The sequence below is a fragment of the Haplochromis burtoni genome, unplaced genomic scaffold (genome assembly GCF_018398535.1).
Source record: "Haplochromis burtoni strain Fernald_Lab_line unplaced genomic scaffold, NCSU_Asbu1 Contig_183, whole genome shotgun sequence".
Lineage (NCBI taxonomy): Eukaryota > Metazoa > Chordata > Actinopteri > Cichliformes > Cichlidae > Haplochromis > Haplochromis burtoni.
The window spans coordinates 488,946-504,572 of NW_024582544.1; the positions used below are offsets into that span (position 1 = coordinate 488,946).

The 15,627-nt window shown below is 38.9% G+C and overlaps 1 protein-coding gene across 1 annotated transcript in view; it reads right to left on the reverse strand.

Moving 5' to 3' along the window:
* Nucleotides 1-15,627, reverse strand: part of mtss1 (MTSS I-BAR domain containing 1) — a 79,812-nt gene that overhangs the window by 8,026 nt on the left and 56,159 nt on the right. Inside the window, exons 7-15 of the mRNA XM_042225824.1 lie at nt 9,387-9,544; nt 9,177-9,284; nt 8,133-8,230; nt 7,461-7,536; nt 6,371-6,547; nt 4,710-4,838; nt 2,532-2,682; nt 2,006-2,032; nt 6-679 (exon numbers count right to left, since the gene is read on the reverse strand). Of these exons, the coding sequence (XP_042081758.1) occupies nt 6-679; nt 2,006-2,032; nt 2,532-2,682; nt 4,710-4,838; nt 6,371-6,547; nt 7,461-7,536; nt 8,133-8,230; nt 9,177-9,284; nt 9,387-9,544 (1,598 nt within the window). The remainder of the gene's footprint in view (nt 1-5; nt 680-2,005; nt 2,033-2,531; nt 2,683-4,709; nt 4,839-6,370; nt 6,548-7,460; nt 7,537-8,132; nt 8,231-9,176; nt 9,285-9,386; nt 9,545-15,627) is intronic.

The window sequence follows — 15,627 nt, forward strand, 5'->3', positions numbered from 1 at the left end:
TGCTGGAACTGTTGCTGCTGAATCTGTTTCTGCTGCTGGAACTGTTGCTGCTGAATCTGTTGCTGTTGCTGGAACTGTTGAATCTGGAATTGCTGGTTGTGCTGTTGCTGTGGTTGACTGTATTGCTGATGTTGCTGGTATTGCCTCTGTTGCTGTTGTTTGACACTGTTCCCTCCCTCAGATGGCAGTGAAGGAACAGTGGGTATGGGCACTGGGATGGGCATCTGGCCTGGGACAATCTGGTAGTATGGGGAGGAGGAGGGTGGTAAAGCACTAAGGCTCTGGGTGGAGGTGCAGAGTTTACTGTGACCTAAACCTACAGAAGAGGGCACTTTGAAAACGTTCTCATCGCTTCCGTTGGTTCCGCCGAGGGGTTTGAGTGGAACCTGCGGGGTGGAGATGGGGATGGGAACCCCACCACTGATTGTTCCTCTGCGAAAAGGCGGCTTAGATGAAGGTTTGCGCCTGATGGTTGCCGTGTGGGATGGCATCTGGCGGTTAGACACACCACTCAAGTCGGACTCAGCCAATAGGCTGACAGTAGAGGCAGGACGCTTGGAGTGGATGAAATCCCGGTACTGGAATCTGAGGTCGGAGTTTCTCGGGATGGTTGATGACTTGTCGAAATCTGACTGGCTGTTGCCGTGGGAGAGGTGATGTAAGGAGATAGAGTCAGTGTCTCCGTGGAGAGAGATGGACTCATAGTCGACTGCAGAGATGGGGAGAGAATGTTAAAATGTTAGTTGCTCTGCTTTCAGGCAGACCTTTCATTACCTCTGGATTATCTCAGTGACATTTTTTTTTTTTTTTTTTGTAAAGGGTTCTCATCTGCTCACCTGACAGACAAACAACAGAAGCAGCAGGAGCACATAATCACATCAGTGACTCACTGTCATGTTTGTGAATGAACAATTAGGGGATGCATCATTGTGGAAACTCTTATCAAACAAAAACAGGGCAACATGCAACCTAATTACTTTTAAAACGCATGCAAAACTCCAGTTCAATGTTCCAAATAATAAGGTTAAAAACAGACGTCAATTCATGGCAACGACATTAAATTTGAAAAGGTCAAACACACACACAGACACACACAGGAGGAAGTAAATTACAGACAAAGCAGCTGAATTTGTTTCTAATGTTCTGTTTGTTTTGGGTTCCAAAATTAAGTAAAAAAAAAAAAGGGACTACGTAATTTAAATGCTTCTGGCAGCTTCTCATCTGCTAGCATCAACACCAGAAATATGAAATGTGAGTAATTAATGTCTTCTCTTTGCAAGCAAGTGTGATGGGAGAAACCTCAGTCTCCTATAAGCTGGGTAACTAAGCTAAAAAAATATATAAATAAATAAATTCCATACCTGGATTAACGTTGTATCCAAAAATGTATTAATTAACTTAATGGGTAAAATAAACAATGTCAGCTTGTCCGCCTGATGCCCTCACAGCAGTGTCACAAGATTTAGCCAATTTTTACATCACTTTATACTTTGATACAAAAGGAGCTTTATTTATTTATCTATTTATTTATTTTAAAGGATCTGCTGGGTAAGCAAGAAGTGACTATCCAGAGAAGTGTTGCCTCCTGGGCACCATGCTTCACAAGTGAATCATCGATAATTTGCTGATGTTTAAAATCGCAGTCCTGAAGCCTAGAAAATGCTTATGTTTTGTAACACTAACACTGTAAAATTGAGAACAGAGATTTTATTTTCCTTGTGCTTGATAACCGAGATAACAGGAGGAAACTGCAGCCACTAATGATTAGGTTATTAAAATTGGCCATACAAGTGCCCTGACAGGCACCAAAATTAATAATTTTATCGTTGCCAAAAAGATTCTAATATTTGAAAATTAGGACAACGTTTATTGCTTCTTTTAAATAAACAGTGCTCTTTCAGCTGATGTAAGATCTTTAATAGATGGACCAAAAGTAGATTTGATGGTATGTTGGACGTGACATAAGCAGACAGGCAGGCAGATATACAGGCAGTCAGAGACCTACCATAGATAGGAGGATCTCTCTTTACAGCTGGAAGAGAAGGAAGGCAGTTTAACCAAGAAAACACAAAACTACTCAAAGAAATACAACAGGAAAAGAAGTAAAGATGAGCTGATACACCAGAAAAGCACAGAAAAAACAAGTGAACAGCAGGCAGGTCAAGAGAGTCAGTTTCACTGTCAGAAATCAGAAATGACACCCACTAAAGGGTAAATCCGAGAAATTCAGCCAGACAAGCAGCAATTCACACCAAGGTTATGGCTCCGTGAGAGAATGGGTTTCCATTTTCATAATAAACACAACATCTAATTGCTTTATTGTTGGCGGTGCTGCTGCCACTTTAGGTTGTATTTGGATCACATGATGTTTGTCTCGGCCACATAGTTGGTTCAAACAGCTTTTAATCAAGAGCTCAATTCGATTTTCTATTATCTCTAGGACAAAAAAAACAGCAACAAAAAAATCCTAACAGCACAGCGAGCTGTGTTTAGTATAAATAAAAAGAAGTGTTGTGCTTTAATGTACTCACTGTGGGTGTGTATAGTGTCCTCGGAGCAGGACGGGGTGGTTGTTTGGGTGCTATAGCCGCTGGAACAGTGCAGAGAATCTCTGCTGCTTCTCGGGGCGTCAGAATTCAGCGCACCCAGTGACAATGCCAGCTGATCCTGGGCCAAGCAGTGCTAAAGGAGTGAAAGAAGGAGACGGATGAGGTTACAACTTTTCAACTAACAAAAGATCTATATACTCCCGCAAGATCATGCTTTGCATTCACTGTTGACCATCCAGCGGTCAAAGCTTCTGTCCAAAGTGACATCTGCAAAACTTTTGTCAAGCTTTTGAAAGTGTGGTTGGAGGACAGGGGGTGTTTGTGCTATTTTATGTAAATATTTTAAACGTATTCAGCATTAATTTTTAGCAACCCTTTTATTTATTTATTTATTTTTTATAATAAACTACTTTGGATTGAAAAGTGCTATAAAAATAAAATTCAATAGCAGAAATAGGACAGAAAGGCGTTTTCTTGGCTCATAATCGGCCTTCAGGATTGTGACGAGGTAAATAAGCACAATATAGTAAAGGCAGTGCATTTAGATCATAATCATGAATAAAAATACGTTTTATTTAACGTTTCATTTTTTAAAGTGTTAACATTCTGTAAATGTTTTCATTATTTCCAGCCAAAACAACTTGAGACACCAAAAATTGCTCTATGGAGGAAAATCCCTGTAAAAGAGCTTTTGCATATGATCAACCTAGCTAACAAACAAAGCTAACAAAGTGGCTCACAACTTTGTTAGTTTTGAGACTTTTTAATAATCTATGCTCGTCCTCTGCCTCCTGCTGGGTTATCAATATGCCTGCATGTTCAGGGCTCCAGGTAAAATAAGTTCAGGTGTCTTTTAATTCATAAAGTCAATTAGTGATGAATGTAATTTGAGTATTTGGAACAAGTTTTTTTATTTATTTATTTTTTTGCTTTAGAGAAAAACCACAGAAGCAGCCCGCTCTGAATGTCATCTTTGTAGTTTTAACTCCATGACTGTCAGACTCAGAACATCACCTGTGCGTTTAACCACAGGATGTTTGCACAAGAACCACCAACCACCTTTTAGAGCCTGTTTAGCACCAAAAACACCAGTTCACCACAAGGATCTGTATGCTGGCTGAGAACATCAACTGTGACAATTTCACACAGATGAAATACAAAGAACTTCTCTTTTTTCCCCCGAAGCACTTAAACTGTCACAGTGGAGTGCCGTAACAGCACCTCCTGGTTCTTCCTGTCACTCCCTGAAAGCAGGAAGCAAGAACATGGGAGGACAAAGAAAAGGAGGAAAGCAAAACAGACAAGGTACTGATAACAGTAGAAAGAAACAAAAGAGAAGAGGAGCCGCCATAAGATTAGGGGTGCAGATCATTTTAGTCCTCTGATCTCCTGCTACCCTCTGGTGGATGATTTGGCTATTTTAAAGATCCAATTCCGCTGTTTTTGAACTCTATAATATACCATTGAAAATACACTTGCATGCATTTTCTGACTTTTATTTATTATGTTTTGTTTTAATAAACAGTTTTTCTTAGTTCATAGACTGGATCAGTAAACAAAAAATACAAACGTAAAATAAACTCGTGTCTTCAGGGATGTTTAGTACAGCATTATTTTACTTTAATATTTATCATTAGTTTTGATTTTTAATTCGTTCTCGTGAATTTTTTTTGTTACAGTTCCATTTCATTTCAGCAATTTCCACAGTGGTTTTTCTCATTTTAATTCAGCTGTTATTAGTTTGTGGGTTTTTTGTTGTTTTATTTAAACAGAAATTTCAATACATTCATGTATTGTTTTGTATTTTTCTTTTAATTTCTATTTAGCTTTTTATTAGTTTTTCACTTTAGTGTTGTTTGTTTGCTGCTACAGCTTTGATGTTTAAAAATGTTTAATATTTTGGGTTTTTGTTTTAACATTTGTGTTGTGAGTGTTGCAGGTTTACATTATAATACACAAACAACCCTCCCAGTCTCAATAAAGATGGCATCAATTCCTTCCGTATGCTTTCCAAGCAAACACAGTTTGTTTGTTGTTTTTTAAATTATTTTAGACAGCACACAAATACTGTTTCAGTTAGTTTCATGTAGACTGAAAGATACAGATGAGATTTTACAAGAACAATCACCAGAATCCAAATATGCTTTCTGTGGGTTTTACCTTTCCAGATGCAGACATGGCGCGAGCGCGCTCTCCATGTATGTAGGCATTGTGTGGAGGGGCCAAGAGGCCGTTCTCCGCCCCTCCAGTTCCCCCAGAGGCCAGCTGATTGGTGGACCCAACTGAATCCTGTCATTAAGAAACCAAGTCAGAGCGGATCAAAGGTACAAATCATCAAATGTAGAATCACAAATCAACCGCAGAGAGTACAGAGAGTATAGTTCTGTTCAGCCATCATAAAAGTCTCTGGTGGAAAGAAATTGACAGAATATACATTTGTAATAAAAGCTTGTAACTTACATCCATGTCAGCACAGCCATCAGTTTTAATCAGATGTGTAAGAAACAAGCTCTATTTTCTATATATCAGACTTGCATAATGGCTGCTGATGTTAGACCATCAACACGACATGTTAGCAGTTCAGCCAGCGTTTTACTGAGAGAAACATCACACAGAAAATACTTATTTGTCATTTTAAAAATATCAATAAAAGTTCCTCATTCAACAGCAACATGAACCCTTAATGATTTTGTTCTTTCTCACGTAATTTTGAGATAATTTCCTCAATTTTAAACATAAACTTACATTTTTATTACAGGACGACTGACAAGACACCACTGACAGCAATAATGACACCAGCTTAAAAGGCCATTACGCCAAAATTCAAGAACAGAAAGGGCGACTTAGCGGCAGGAGACAAATAACAGGTACTTGAGATAAGGAGAAGGCTTGCTTTTGAGGTGGGATGAAGCAATCGTGTTATTTATTAAATAACAGTGTTAACAAGGAAAACAGTAAAATAAATATGTCACGTTTGGCTTTGTGTAAAGCCATTAGTGGATGGGTTTGATTTTTTTTTCTTTCTTTTTTTAAATAAAACAAATTATTACATTCACTGCTACTGAAAATAAGGAGTGGGATGTTATGAATCTTTTAAATGTCCAGGTGATCGTATATCAAAAATATATCATGGGCAGTTTTTTAGAATTCCTAATCCAAAAATCCAACATCAACTAAGCTAAAATGACCACAGCATTTCCAGCTAAACTCCTGGCTTAGAGAAAGCAGTCAGAGAAGAGACCTTTTTTGTGCTCCTGAGAGCTTGACCTTAAAAAAAACAAAACTCTAAAGAAGTGTCATTTTGAGTCTGAAAGCTATCAAGAAAAGTAAGGGGTTTTTTTTTTAATTGAATATTAGTACAGTACTTAACTGTAACACATAAATCTGAAACATAAGCATAAAAAAGTTGACACAAAACCACTTTTAAAGAGAATAAAAAAAAGAAAAGACACTGATAAATAAACAAATACTGCAAATACTCACAATTACAGTCCCTAGAACTGTACTTGTGAAAGCTCAGAAACATTTTTTATGGAATGGGATCAAGAATTACGTCTAAAATTACAACAAAATGGATTTGAGATATGAGATCCATCCTGGGACACTGAGGGTGGAGGAGGCCCTAGACAATTAAAGGTGAAACTGAAGGTGTGAGCTGATGAAAAAATGTGGAATTAAAAAAAAACAAAAGAGGTAAAATAGCTGGAGCCAATGTGACATTGAAACCAGATTCACACCAATGGAAGACAAAAGGGTCAAAATCACAGGACGGCACTCGGGTGGTCGGGAGGAATGTAATAGTTATATAGTTTTTTCCTCACAGTTTTCAAATCCCTGCGGCTAAAGCGGCGACTCTGAGCGGGGCGGTGGCCATAGCCAGCTGCGTAACCATAGCGACCACGGCTGCCGTGACGGCCGAGGCGAGAGGGGGAGTTCCCTTCGCTGAGAGATCGACCGCTTTCATCGCAGCCGGTGAGCAGATAAGGGGAGGAGCAGCGCTACACACAGGAAAGGGTTAGAGTGGCATGTGTTTGTTTTTGTTGTTACTGTTACAAGCTTTTATTTTGAAGATCCTTAAAGCTGACAGTGTCATTTTAAAATGTGGATGAAGCCTGAAGAATGTGGAGTGTACAGCATTGCAGGAATGGTATATTTAAGTGAAATGCACCTTTAAAGATATTGAAAATATTTGACCAGAATTTGCTTTATTTATTGCGGAAATTTGATTTAAAACTATAAAGTATATAAGTTTGAATGAAATAAGAGTATCTTAATATCACTGATGTACAGTATATGGCTAGAAATCAATGGACAGCCCCAAATGCTACACTTGTGATTTCTGGGCATTAATCTGCTGCTAACATTTGCCCACATTTGTTCCCATTCAGCCAGAAAGGTTTTAAAGTCCAACAATGAGGTTGGGGGATCTGGCCTAAAGCTGAGCGCACACACACAACTGTCAGGCTGATTTTAAATGCACTTTGGAAGCGTCGGCCATAAGCTATTTAAGAAAGATGGACATAACCACCGTGCCCTCAGCTATATTTTGCATTTTGAACTGTCAGTACAGCATTTTTGGTGCTGCCATTTTACATATATACACCTTTTTTAGCCAAATGTTAAAATATTTGGACAAGAGGATGAAGTGATTCTCTGTTAACGTTAGCAAGCACAGTATGGATGCAGTGCAGAAAGTTCATTTGAATTAGAAGGAAGTTGCTTTCTACAATTATATAATAAAGATTTACCGTTACTGTCCTGGAAATAAAAAAACTGAGCTAAAAGACACAGGAGTGTGTGAAAAGGGATGACCATGTACTTTTGGCCACATAGTGTAAAATATATTCTTAACAGTATTTTTGAGAACAACAGAAATAAAATTGTTGTAACAAAGGTTAAAAAGTGCGTTACCTGCATGTGTAGTCCATCCACAGCACAGCTGATAGAGTCCAAAGAGGGAACATGTCTCACTGATCCTGACTGGTAGCTATGAGGCCAAGACACAGAAATTAAGAAATGAAGAAAGAAAGAAAGAAAAAAAAGCAGCGACTGTCTGGAATGTGAAAATCACATAATAAAGAACTTATTTAAGAATTAAAAGCCATAAACACAACAAAGTGAAAGAGGAATGAAGTTGCTGCTATAAGCTCAGTGAAAGTTTGAAATGGAGCCGAAAGCCAGTAATATAACACGCTTTGTTGTGATTGTCTGTTTACACTCTCATCCTGGACATCTCGAGTTATCACCTCTGCAGAACGTGCACACTCTCATGTGCGTCAGTCATAAAAAGGCACGACTTTATGACTGTAACTGTCCAATCTGACACTTTGATTATCACAACTCAGAAAAATATGTAGTCTGAGCCTGGATTTAACTTTGACTTGCATCAACTTGCACAGAAACAAAGTTTAAGGTGTGATTTTTAAATATAGTGCAGTACACACAGTAAAGTTACAAACACTGTGACAAAACATCAAAATGAAAAGAAAGCAGCAATGCACACTGATATTATTAGAATGTGAAATGAAGTGATATGAAATACTGTATGTTGTAAACTGATATCAGCTTTGGTGTGTAACCCACCTGCTGATGCTGCTCTTCCTGGAGAGAGTGTTACTGGGAGAAGCTGGAGGTGTCTGATAGGTGTAGCTGAAATCAGAACCTTTAAGGTCCAGGATCACCTGTAATACACACAAAAGACAGCTGTGGTGTTTTTCCTTTTATTTTCCAAAGTTGGGATGTTTCTACTGAAGGCATAAAGCTCAGAAATACAGGAAGTGCTGAAGCTGGAACTATATTCAGTGGTGGATTAATACACATTTGCAACTCCAGTGGGTATTACCAGAACCAAGTTAGTTAATGAAAGTGTGGGTCAAAATAAACTACAGCGTGTAGTTTTTCGGACAAAGATGGGTCTTCGCAGATAAACCATGCTTTGCATACATACACAGCACTTTCAGTAGAGCCAATCACTGTTGGTCGTAGTCTTTTTCTGACATTTGCTGAAAATAAGACACAAAATAAAAAAAACAAAACATCATCTGCCTTGAAATTGCTAATGTACTTGGGCGGGGCCTTCCAGGGATATTAACAGCCACCTAAATGTTTCTGGCAGCTTGAGCATTTTTTATAATCTGTCAGAGAAAACAATGTCTTCACTCTTATGTTGAAATTTAAGGTTCTTTTAATCTTTTTCATTCAAGGGGGAAAAATGAAATTTTATTTTTTTTTAATGCAAATTCGTTTATTTTTTGTTTTGTTTTTAAATGACAAGGACCTGCTGATTAAATGGTTTGTCATGCTGGGCTACTTCTTTAGAGAAGCCCCACCTCCATGTGTTGTATTGCTTTGATCTGCAGTAAGCAGAAGAGCCACAAATCATAACCTGTTGCAAAAACTGATCTGTGTGCTGCAACATTAAGTTCAGCAAGGTTGCAGAACAAGAGCTACTGTCAACTTGTCACAGCACTTGGCAATTAAAATATTTGTGGATGAGAGTCTCCCACCACAGAGAATCCAAATCTGGGGAAAACAGAGTAATAGCACTAAAAGGGTAATATTAGGCCTGCAGAGGGTGCTAGAGAAAAACTGAGAGATCAGTAAAGATGGAGAAGATGGTTAAGGTACCTGCTCGCTGGCTGGTGGAAGTTTATTGGGTTCAGCTGTTAAGTTTGTCAGATCTTCCAGAATGGTCTGCAGGTGTGTCACCTCACCCAGCATGTTGATCTCATGGTCCTACAAGACAAGCTCCTTTTATTTTACTTTGCCAGATTAGAAAAGTCTGAAAAAGTCTTGTTCTGTATCCCTCTTTCACACACAGACACACACACAACTGACCAGCACAGGCTTCAGCATGCTGACAAAACTACAGTATCGAGCTCTTTCTTCTATCAGTGCTCTGCACACAGCTCGCTTCTCGGTGTCCTCCAGCACAGCGTAGCGCACATTGACGTCCTGCAGCGCGTTGTCCAATTGTCCCCGAGCTTCATCCTTCCCTAAAACACAAACAGGAGGAACTGATGGTAGATCGGTCCAGATGATAGAAATATATGGAGACAGCAGAAATGTCTGTAGTCCAAAGCAATTCTGATATTTTAGCTTCATGATACAAATCACCAGTATTACACACACACTCCTGGAACAATGATGAGAGGACAAGAGTATGTAGAAGAAAAGGCTCATGATAGAGCCATCGTACAGACGGATGATGGCCCTAAACGTACAGCAAAAGCAACTCAAGAAACCCTTAAGGCAAAGAAATTGACTTCTCCACTTCAGCTCATCTAAAAATGTTTTTCACTGCAGGAAGGAAAAACTGAGGATAAAATTACCACAAACAAGCAGAAACAGAAGGCAGCTGCAGTAAAGATCGTTTTAGTTTTCCAAACACTTTTAAACCTGTGAAAAATGCTATGTTTAAAAACCATCTGTAATTTTGTAACAGTATATACATTTATTTTGTGTAAAACCCATCAAATGAAAGCTGTGAGTCTGCACTTAATTACATTATCACCACAATGTTTCCCACTGTTTAATTTTTATTTGATTCGGCGTTAATTTGTTTTTCGAAAAATGAGGATATTATGCAAATGTCCTGATGCTTGATTACACAACAGTGAAAAAATTCCCACCACGCCATCTGTGGTAAAAACTTTCACAAATCCATCCTTAACTTTTTGATCAACTTTCTACTGCAATATAACAACCAGCTAATGTTAAATCTAAAAATATTTGCTTTTGGTGTATTCATGGTGTGGAGGCAGTTAACCAAAGCAAGTATCACAGTTCTTATAAACAACATTAACATATTAACATTAACATCTCTTCTTTATAATGAGCAATACTGTGTGTGAAGGAAACCACACAGGCTCACAATGTGTTACCCATATGCTACCACCAGAGGGTAGAACAGCACCACATAAAAGCAGTGAAGAGACACATGCAAACACACGCACACACGCAGTCAGCTGTTTGTCACACACCCTGCCCGGCCTTATGTTCAGCGCACACAGAAGGATAAGTGCCTAAAATGTGAAAATTAGTATGGCAATGTAGGATTTCCCAGCTCAGATGAACAAGACTGAGCGTTTTGTCGTTAACAGGCATCTTGCATGCTTAGAATTCCTTCAATAACGTGTCAGTAAAAGGCTCTGAGTAATTGAGGTGCTTTAGAGTGGGATGGAATTTGAGTTTGAGGAAGAGAAACGGACATTGGTTTCCCTTTCTCTGACTCCTTTGATTTGATTTACTACATTGTTTACTGGACTCTATGCCAGCATGTGAACCATACCAGGCTTGTCACATGAGTCATGAGAAGGCCTGAAACCCAGCTCACCACTGCAACAACCTCGAGTCTTTGTTAGACAATAATAGCCTTCACAAAGCTAGCCATGGGACAGTTCAGGAGTGATCTGCCTTGAAGATGATATTTTACAGTTCTGTCATCACCCTTTTAGCTCTTATTCCTCCCTGTAAAGCAGACTGGGTATTATGCTTAGCTGATGCCTAAACCCTGAAACCTTTCTAATGGCCATTAGGGAGCAACTCCTTGTTAGTCCATGACAAAATTACCCTATTGCTCTATAAACTTAGGAAACACTTTCCAGGTGAAACTCTGATCTCAAATGCTGCTTTTGAGTGTTATTAAAACCAAATTATATATATTTTTTACATTATGGTCCTCATTTGACTCACAAAGTAAGATAAAGCAGCTGGCCTCTTATGAGTGTGTAGTATCCCCTAGTTTCTCAATTAGAAAACACCAAGATGGCAACTGTAAAAAAAAAAAAAAAAAAAAAAAAAAAAGTCGGCTTAAAGTTTCACAACAAAACTTCGGTAACTAATGGGTGGCATCATCTTGTCTTAATCTTTGATACAGAGTCTATTCTTTTACACCGCCAGCCATTAGACCTGAAGAGGGCACATTAACTGAGATAAAGTGAGCAAAGGCTTATATATGAACAACTGAATTCAAATATGACACACAAAGTGCTGAATTGTGTTAAATGCCAAGTATTTGGTAGACTGAAATCCTAACGTCCTGAATCCTTGATTCAAAAAGCATAAACTTTTCTCCAAATTTATTCAGTCTGGTGCACTCCAAGGTTCCAATATAAAGATTACATACAAAAAACAATCCATTTAAATGCTGCATCAGCTTTCAGCTAGCTTACAATGTGCCAACTGTATCCTGCACCAGCACACACGGTCATGGCTGTTTTTATGAATATGGACTCGTCACTGACAATCATCAAAATGTAATTTTTGCCATTAAAAAAACCCCAAAAACCAAAACACTCCTGAATACACACTTTTGAGTCAAATAACTTTTTTTTTTCTCACCAGCTCACAGAAGGCTCTGTCTCTTCAGTGAACTGTGATCAAATCCGTTCCCTCATTTCTTTCTTTTCCACTCCAAACTAACAGTCTTCATGCCACACTGACAGGCTGTAGTATAAGGTCAAAGCTGCATAACTAACAGATATTTCCACGCAAGATTCTCAGCGTCTCTCCACTGGAGCCCACAAGTTTCCACATCACACTTCTGTAAGCTGCACACTGGACCTGCTTGTACCTACATGTGCTAAACTCATTTAAGGTGAGTGCAAAGAAACTTTCCCCTTTTCAGCAGACAAACGTAAAAACAGCCTTCTGGTGTCAGAACCGGCACATACGTCATTCTGCTGCGAAGTTCAAACATCCAAGTGGAGAAACAAAAAGCAAAGCACACTTTTGAGACCAAATTCTTCAGGATAATTTTCAGGATTCCCTTAAGAATCTGACCGATTTGTTGCACTAGAAAGATTCTGAAACTGAAGTTAAGCTAAAATCACTTCAGGCAATCTGAAATGGTGTGTAAAAGACATGACTTAAATGTTTTATGGCACCTATAACACATGCTCCATGTGTCGCCACTGTGAGCACAAAGAAAGTCAATGTCAGTGCAAACTGCTCCTCCACAAAATTCAACAGATTTTTGATGTCACCAAAGCAATAAGGATTATTTCTGAACTGTGAATCATTCAATGTTACTGGAGGAGGAGAATGTTACAAAAACATTTCAAAGGATATGGGGGAGAATGTGACAGAGCAGAGATGTAACCAAATGAATTTTAGAAGCAAGTCTTGTCAGTCCAAAGCTCCTGGATGGATTATTTATTTATTTCTTTGTTAAAGGCAAAGGGTCAGTTTAAAAATCTTTTCCACTATAGTCTAGATTTCTACTAGAGATATGTGAAGTCACAGTATGGCTGCATTAAAAGCTCAGTACAAGTGACAACACAATCAGTATCTGTGGCTCATCCCCACAACGCAATGATCTCAAGCCTTTAAATACCCTCAAATTAAGAGGCAACCCCCTACACTGAAAATTGAAGTGGGAAGTCTGCCTCCACAGACTTGAAACTTGTATTAAGCTCTACTTTCCACATGCTTCAGCACAACACACTCTTTGAGAGCAGAGGGAGGTTAACTACCAGGTTTAGTGGTACAGAAAGTCTCTCATAGATTTCCCTTCAGGAATAATTCAGTGCCACTGAGGAATAACAGAGTCTGTAGGTGTAACTGTTTGGTACAGTGTTGTCTGGTCTGAGTCTGGCGGTTCAGACCCACAGGTAGAGAGGACAAACAGAGTTCTGACCTGCAGACCACCCAACTGTGGAAACAACCACTGGATGTAAAAATGAAGTCCAGAGGCGGTGAAAGAAGTTTTCAAAGAATTCAAAGGATCATGTTTTGCAAAGCAGCAGCTTTCATGTTTCATACTCATATTGCTCATATTACAGCTCACAGCCACCTGCAAAATCCCACAAACTGATCCCCGGGCTTATCTGTTCACCAGATTTCTGTTCAACTGTTCTTTAACAAAGCTTGAAATATTTTTCCAGCAAACATGGTGCAAACAAGACCTCTTTCAAACTTCAACAGCGAGAAGTAGGAAAAACAGAGACGGGGACAGCAAGTCCTGTGAAAAACAGTGAGAAGCAATTTCCACAGCCAAACACAAACCCACACACACACTGAAGACTCTGTGCAGACGTTAAGCTCAACCTAAACACAGCCTGTTCCCTCAGGTGTGTGTGAGAGCATGGAGAAGACTGAGGATAATTTCACGTTGCTAACAGAAGCTCAGTGTCCGTGTGTGCTGCTAGTCTGACTTCTAGGCTCTGTGGAAACACACACAAGCTGCTGTTTCTACAAGGCTCCAGCTCAACACCCACAAAAACACAAAGACCTGAACTCAGAAGCTCCATCCTGCAAATTCATGCCGTTAAAGGTGAAACACAGTTCACGCAAAGCTAATTCTCACCAGCTGGGAGACATAATGTAAAAACACCTCATGGATGCTTCCAAATGTAGCTCCAGCTTACCTCAATGCGTTTGAGAATTTGTTCCTGTGGCCATTTTGACATTAATTTTCTCAATCTCTAGATTTTTATGGCTTAACAATGTATAACACACAAACGAAAATGCCTCAGGCAAGCCAAAATCTAACAGAGCTAAACCTAAATTAATTCTACTCAAGTCACACACATGTAACCTGAGAAGTTAATGAGAAGAATCTTTTTCCTCTGGACTGCACTTCCCTGTAATCATCTGTCAGTCAAACAGTATGAGGAAAGAGGTCACTTATCAGTGTGTGGAGCTGCTTCCACACAAGCTGCAGTGAATATTGTCTTTGTAAACTGCAACAGCATGGCTGAATAGTGCATTTTTATTTTTGTACAACAATAAGACTTAATGACACAAAAGAATAGACTAAATCAGGCCCCGAATACATATATAATGCACAGTGGTGGTGCAGCGGTTGCAGTAAATGCAAGGTTAAATAATGAATGATCAGGCCCCATCATATCTTATAGTATCATATTATCTCTGGAGCACTTAACTCTCTAAGTGCAGCCTTGTGGCTCTTATAGTTTGCAAAGTAGAACTAGTTGCAGAGCTTCAGCTATCAGACACCTCTCCTGTGGAACCAGGTCCAAGTCTGGCTTCAGGAGACAGACACCCGATCTACTTCTGAAAATAGGCTTCAAACTTTCCTTTTAATTTACAGATAAAGTTGGATCAGGAGACCTTGAACCATCCCTTAGTTATGCTGCTATAGGCTCAGACTACTACTCTTTTCACCGCCCGTGTGTTTATATGCTGTTAATGCATGTCATTAACTTTTGTCTCCTCTTTCCTTTAATTTGTATTTTGGCCTCATCGCTCCATGATCCCATTTCTTTATCTTTCCTCTTACCCCCAAAACCAGCCGTTGCACAACACTCCCCCTTTACTGTGCCTGGTTCTGAAGTGTCTACTTATTCAAAGTAAGATCATGTGACCATTGGGGTTTTCTCACTAATACTGTAGGGTATTTATCTTCCCATATGTTAAGTGCATTGATGTAACTGTTGCTCTAAACTGCTGCTATAAAGATCAAAAATATAAATACAAATACAAAAGTGTGAAAAGGTAAATGCAGATGTGGAAGATATTTGCATTACTGTATACAACTTTACTAATTGTAAAAAATACAGAATCCCAAAAGGAAAAAGCAGCTGTGGGCAGCTATAAAATGAATTATTCTTTGTATTAAATGCAATTATTGTGTCTAAAATATGGTTAACCAGATTCCACATCAAACTTAAAAAATGAACATTTCTTTGCTCTGTGTCACTTGCAGTTTTGTTAGACTTTAGAATCTAAAAATCTAACAAAACTGAAAATTGAAAATAAAAAAAAAAAAGGACATGACTGTCATTTAACTTAATGTTTAAGATTTCTCCTAATCAAACTTTGCTATTATCATTTGTTAGTGGAGTTCATCTGAAAAATTCCTCATAGTGACAACAGTAACTCGGCTCAAGTATGAATTCAAAAACCTCCCAGCCACCACTACATCTTCCATGGACCAAAAATGTAACACAATCTGAAATGAACTCCTAAAAACATACCCAACTACACACCCAAGGAATTAGACTTGAGCCAAAATATGATCTGTTCACTCAGAGAAAGCAAATCCAACCATTAACCAGGGTTCAGGTTTGGTTCTTGTGTACTGGAGGCTTAGCAGATCAATTAAGACCTCTTT